The sequence below is a fragment of the Phaseolus vulgaris genome, chromosome 3 (genome assembly GCF_051622355.1).
Source record: "Phaseolus vulgaris cultivar YP4 chromosome 3, ASM5162235v1, whole genome shotgun sequence".
Classification (NCBI taxonomy): domain Eukaryota; kingdom Viridiplantae; phylum Streptophyta; class Magnoliopsida; order Fabales; family Fabaceae; genus Phaseolus; species Phaseolus vulgaris.
In genome coordinates, this window is record NC_143500.1 from 32,203,988 (window position 1) to 32,210,244 (window position 6,257).

Genomic DNA, 6,257 nt, shown 5'->3' on the forward strand with positions numbered 1-6,257 from the left:
TTATCTTTAAGAAACCTACTTAATAATTAATAACAATAATTTTTTTAACTGTTTTTTTTACATCCATTATGTAACTATTTACGTTTTTTTATATTGATTTTTTATTTATTTATGTAGCAGCGTACAGAAATAAATAAAAAAGTCTTTTCCCCAACATCGGTAACTTCTAACTCTTTCTATCTCGTTAACTTTTTTCCTTCTTTATAAATTTGTCACTCAATACATCATCTATTTTATAATTTGATTGGACCAAGTTAATGTTGAAGAGTTAGAGGACATTTCTACCCGATCAAATTTTCAAATATAATAAGTTCATTTTTACTCTAAAGATTCTTTATTCTCTGTTTTTCATTAGGATTTAGTATCAATCTTTGGTGGGGTCAGTTGAAAAGAGTAATCCTCTCAACTTATTCTATTATATAATGAATTTTTGTTTTGTTTGGATAACTTGCATTAGGCCCTTAAATCTTGAAGCTTATCCAAACGGAGAGGATAAAAATTATAGAAGTTGTTAGGCTAGAAGATCTGGATGTGGTGGGGATGTAGTCCCAATATTCAATTTCTTTTGTAGAGATGTTGTTTGTTTATATATATTTTAAACTTGTAAAAATATTATATTTTGATGGTTTAATATTTAAGTGTTGTATTTTTAATGTTAAATAGGATTTTGAATGTTGTGGATTGCATTTTGAATGATATTGTATGATCAAAATGGTATGAGATTGAATCCATACATTTGGGATAATGTATGGATTGATGTTTGTTTGTGTATTAATTATTGATGCATATCTGGTAACAAAAATCTTCGAGCTTCACTGATGATCTAAGTCACATACACTAAGATATCAGGTGGTGAGAAACTGATCGGGAAGTTCATGCACACCGTGACACATGAGATGCACGACTTTGGTTGTATTGAACTTACCATGATCCTTTCTCTTGGATTCATTGGTAATCTATGGATCAGGTGTTAGTCTCTGGTAGGACTTACTTAATATGGGTCTTCCAAAAGACATTAGTTGTTATTATGTTTGCTAAATATCTTGGATGTGGAGATCCATGTGAGATCTATGTGATCGTTTTATGTTGGAATTTGAAGAATGTTGAATAATTGAAAAATTAATTAGTTTTCTCTTTTGATTGATCTGTATATATTATAAAAATTTATTTTCACTAGCTTATCCTTGTTTTTCTTGTTGTGTTGTGAATTGCGATGATTGTACTATGTATACGAGCAAATGATCATACAGGTGTCAGAAGTCCTAAAGGACTTTATGATGATTTTTTGAACATTATATGGTAATTGTTTGTAATTCTATATGGCATAATCTTGTAATAAGAATGTTTTGAAATATTTCAAGGTTGGATAGAAACAATTATAACTTGTATTGTAATAGTTAGATGTCATTTTTTCTAGAGTGTTACAATTTCAATATAAATCTTACTAATATTTTTAATTTAAAAGTTAATTTTTTAAATTATAGTTTTATTCATAAAAAAGTAGACAAAAAGGACTTAACCGTTTGTGTTTATTTAGTTTTTATAAAAAAAATTAAAATATGTTATTTAAATAAATAATTTTAAAAGAAATCAAAATTTCGAAAATTGATGATGTAATTTAATTACTTAGAATTGAATAATTCTAAATGTTACTTAAAAGAATAATAAATTAAATATTTTTTTACTTCTTAAATTTATTTATTTTTACTTTCATTAGAACATTCTCCATTCAGATCGAAATTGAGACATGTTCGTAAGACTAAAAAAATCATTAAATAAAATATAATTTTAAAAAAATTAATTAATTATTATTTTAATTAAATTATATATAATTTTAAAGATTATAAAATTATTGATATATAAAATAGTTTTTATTATTAAGGAGTAAAATATTTCTTAAAAGGACAAAAACGACTGCTACCAAGTGCCATATACCAACGATGCGTTAAACTATAGTACGGAGGTAAAGCTATTCATTCTTTATTTTTTTGAAAAAAATATCAGAAAAGAATTATGTTATTTTGTCCCATCTTGCTTTCCTGTGTGTTTGAGAATTGCATTTGAAAATATGACTGGAGAAATGATTATTTTCTTTCTTTTATTAAGATTTTTATTAAGAGTAGGGTATTTTTTATTTGGATGATATGACATATGAGAAATTATGCTAGATTTTAATGGGATTAATGTTTCTAGGGCTATTTTGGTAATTAAAGACTTAAATAGTCTAATGACAAATTCGTCTAAAACTTCAATGAAGAATAATATGTTGGATTTCAAAGTGATTAAGTTTTTTGGTATTAATACTCGTAGTGATAAAGTTTTCATCCTCTTATGATTAGATGAATGTTTAGATAAATGTTTCCTTCACTGTGTTGAGTTAAAATTAACACTAATGGTCTTGCTACTTGTGGAGGTATTTTTCGTGGGAGTATGAGAGTTTATTTGTGGTTTCTTTGTGTTTCTTAAAGTTATGGTTACTGAGTTTTATTATACATGCTATGTATACCAAAGTTTTAACTACCAACTACTTTAGATTCTAAAATTAATAGTTAAAACTTTGATAGTTAATTAGATATCAATTTTGAAACTAATTTATAAATTTAGAAATTAAGTTAGATACCAATAATTTCGCAGTCTATAATACAGTATTTAATTTAATCAATATAATAATAAATTATTTTATATCTCTAAAATTAGTTTATATTTAATAATTTTCTAATAATAGTACTTCACATTAAAAATTTTAATTGAATTTGAAGACAATAATCAATCAATTTAAAATTAACTATTACGAGTCGTCATATTTTTATCAGTATAGGTTTATGTTATTTTTCAACTAATATTAATAAGAATTTTTATGTTAACATCAATAATTTTTTCGGTTATTGTCAAACACTATTTGTTTTTGGAAACATGTGCAAAATGATATTTTCAGTTGATGTTAATTGATTTATTTTTCGACCAAATTTAATTAAAAGGTTGATTGATATTATTTCTTAACTAACATTATTCAAGATTTCCTCGATGAATATTGAAAGGGTTAGATTTTTATCAATGTTACTTAGAATTTTTTATTCTCGCTAATAAAATTATTCTTTGATTTATGTATGTTAAAGTTTTTTAGTTTACACTTATAGAAATAATTTTCTAGTTTATTTATTTTGAGACTATCATTCTTTTATTGGTGTTTATTAGGATTTTGTCGATTAATGTGAATGAAGATTATTTTCAGTAGAAAGTCAAATATTTTTTTAATAAAATATATAGTGATTTTTATGTGTGAATTTGAATAGTCACTACTAAAAAATAGTTTAATAAAAAATAAATTTTAAAGAAAAAAAATAATTAATTAATTATTATATTAATTAAAATAAATAATTTTTAATTTAATATCTAATTAATTATTCAGATTTTAACTATTAATTAGTTATAAAATTGTTAGTTAAAATATTAATAACTAACTAAATATCAATTTAGAAACTATTTATTAATAATATAAACTAATTTAAATATTAATATTTTTTAATTTGTAAAATAATATTTAATTTTGTCAACTAAAACTTTTAGAGTTAACTATATATTAATTTAGAAATTATTTATCTATAATATAAACTAATTTAGATACTAATAATATTTTAAATTTTTAAAATAATATTTAATTTTGTTAATATAACAATTAATTATTATTTTTCTCTAAAATTGATTTCTATAAATTAAAATTTAATAATCAAAAGTTTAAAATAAAAACAATTTCAATTTAATATATTTAAATTTCCTTAAAATCATAAAATTATCTATTTGTTGAAGGTAAAAACTTTAATATAGAGTAAAGTACAGTATAAACCAAAATTTTGTGACTTTGATCCACGTCACACGAGCAAACAATCTAGCTTTGGGAGTTTTTAATGCGAACTTAAAAGTTCCCCAGTTCTAAGTTACACTAAAAAGGGATCAAATGCAAACGAGCAAACAACCTAGCTTTGGGAGTTTTTAATGCGAAATTAAAAGTTCCCCAGTTCTAAGTTACACTAAAAAGGGATCAAATGCAAACGAATTTTGAGTGTCTGTCATAAATGTCTTTTTTTTTATCAGTAATAAAAAATAATAAATGAGAACTATTTTAAGAGTGGTTCAACCTTTATATATAATACTCAAAAAGACCAACTTCATATGATTACTGTCGATTGACTACAAAACCTTGCCCATACTATACCCTGAAAAACAAACTTCAAGACACCATCCTCTTACACACTATTGGTTCCAAACACCAATTAGAAAAGGAAAACAAGAGCGATTTTTAACTGAAATCCAAGACCACACCTTAACTTGTACTAGAACGAACACCTCAGACGCGTCAGCCACACCCTTTTTGAAAATGATAAAATTTCTGTGATTCCAGATTTTTGTCACCACCCTGACCCAAATTGTGCTCCACACATCATTTACCGAATCTAAAGACATGCTTATCCTGAATTGATCAAAGTTTGACTTAAGGTCATTGTGATACACGAACGAAACTCCAAGCCACTTAAAGCATAGACACCGAACATGCCAAGCAAACCTGCAATAGAAAAACAGATGGCGACAAGACTCTACGTCCTCCCCACACAAACAACACGCAAAATTTTCAACCAGCACCCATCTTCTTAACAAATTGACCCTAGTAGCCAACTTATTTTCCAACGTCCTCCACGCAGTGAGAACAACAGAAGGAACTGCTTTACATCTCCACAACTTACTGAAAACCGGAGAGGAGCCCACCTCACTGTATTTCCTAACAAGGTTATTGGAAAAGTTAACTGAAAACGTTTGAATACCCCCAACCTTCCAAACCCAACTATCCGCCACTCCTTGAACCAATCCAGCCTCAAGCAAAACCTAACTCAACTGGTCTACCAAAGGTTGCTCCCAATAAAAAAAGGATCTTCGCCAAGCAAGCTGCCAAATCCACACGCCATTAGCCCAAAACCCAAGCTCTGCCACCTTTGCGTCTTTTGCCGAACAGATAGAAAATAGTCTCGGAAAAACTCTTTTCAGTGCATCACTACTCAACCATCTGTCATCCCAAAAAGAAATATCCTTTCCATCCCCAACTTTCCACTTAAAATCATCCTTAAAGCTTCTCCCCCAACCCTCTGAAACCCACACCTCTTTCAAATCTTTCCACCAAAGAGAGCTTCTATGACTTCTTCCTCCCTCTCCCAAACTTCTCCACTCGCTGTATTTAGAGAAGACAACCTCCTTCCACAGACCTCCCTTATCCGCACCCAACCTCCAAATCCACTTACCTAGCAAAGGCAAGTTAAACAACTTTGGGTCAATGATACCCTGCCCCCCAAACTCGCGAGGCTTACAAACCATTTTTCAAGAAACCCAAACGATCTTCCTTCCTTCAGAACCCCACCCTCAGAGAAAATTCCTTGGAATCCTGACCAACTTTTCTGCCACCCCGGAAGGTAATTTGAATAAGGACATAAAGAATAACGGGATAGAGGAAAGAACAGACATAATCAAACAAATCCTCCCAGCCATCGACAAGCACCTACCTTTCCACCTGCTTAATCTAACCTGGACTTTCTCTATCACCCCGTTCCAAAAAGCACTATGCTTATGATTCCAACCAACTGGCAGACCCAAGTAGACGAATGGAGAAACCATCGTGTCACAGTTAAGGATAGCTGCAAAACGCTGAAGCGAAACATGATCCATCCCCGTCCCGCCAAGTCTACTCTTCAAAAAATTAACCCTAAGTCCAAAAGCCAACTCAAAGCAATGCAAAATTGCCTTAATGTTAAACCCACTTTTGGAGTTTGCTTCGCAAAAAAACATAGTATCATCCGCATACTGTAACATATTTACCTTCACTTTATCCTTGCCAACTTTCAGACTGTCAATCAACTTCTTTTCTTCTGCCACCCTTCCCATCCCAGCTAACCCTCTATGTGAAACTTTATTGAATGATAACTTGAAAGCTCTACATGTAAGATGGTTTTTCTTTATTTGTTTTCTCTCTTTACTTGTAAAGCTCTAGGTGGCATGTCCTTAATGATGAGGTAGAGGTTGATGGGAAGATGCCACGTTTGAGTGTTAGGATGATTCTAGAATCCGATTGCAAGATAACATTATTTGTGAAGTATATGAAATTTTTGGTAAGTCATTTCGTAATCCGTGATTGAAGGTTGGGAGACTATGAGTCGCTTGGGTTGTTGAACCTGTTGTTCAGGGTATTAAAACAATCTTTGATAAGCATTTTTGTA

The 6,257-nt window shown here is 29.3% G+C and overlaps 1 protein-coding gene across 1 annotated transcript; it reads right to left on the reverse strand.

Annotated features, from left to right (window-relative positions):
* Positions 1-4,878: 4,878 nt before the first annotated feature.
* On the reverse strand, positions 4,879-5,925 carry LOC137805530 (uncharacterized). Its single transcript, XM_068605474.2, has 2 exons — positions 5,547-5,925; positions 4,879-5,288 (listed from the first exon to the last, which is right to left on the reverse strand). The coding sequence occupies exons 1-2, from the start codon at positions 5,923-5,925 to the stop codon at positions 4,879-4,881; spliced, it is 789 nt and encodes a 262-aa protein (XP_068461575.1).
* Between the last annotated feature and the right edge of the window lie 332 nt (positions 5,926-6,257).

Bases quoted from the DNA above. Each gene is read 5' to 3' on its own strand.
- LOC137805530 (XM_068605474.2), bottom strand. From the start codon at position 5,925: ATGGGAAGGGTGGCAGAAGAAAAGAAGTTGATTGACAGTCTGAAAGTT. The intron at 5,289-5,546 runs GTAGGTGCTTGT...TGCCTTTGCTAG, and splicing joins TAGATTAAGCAGGTGGAAAG to GTAAGTGGATTTGGAGGTTG.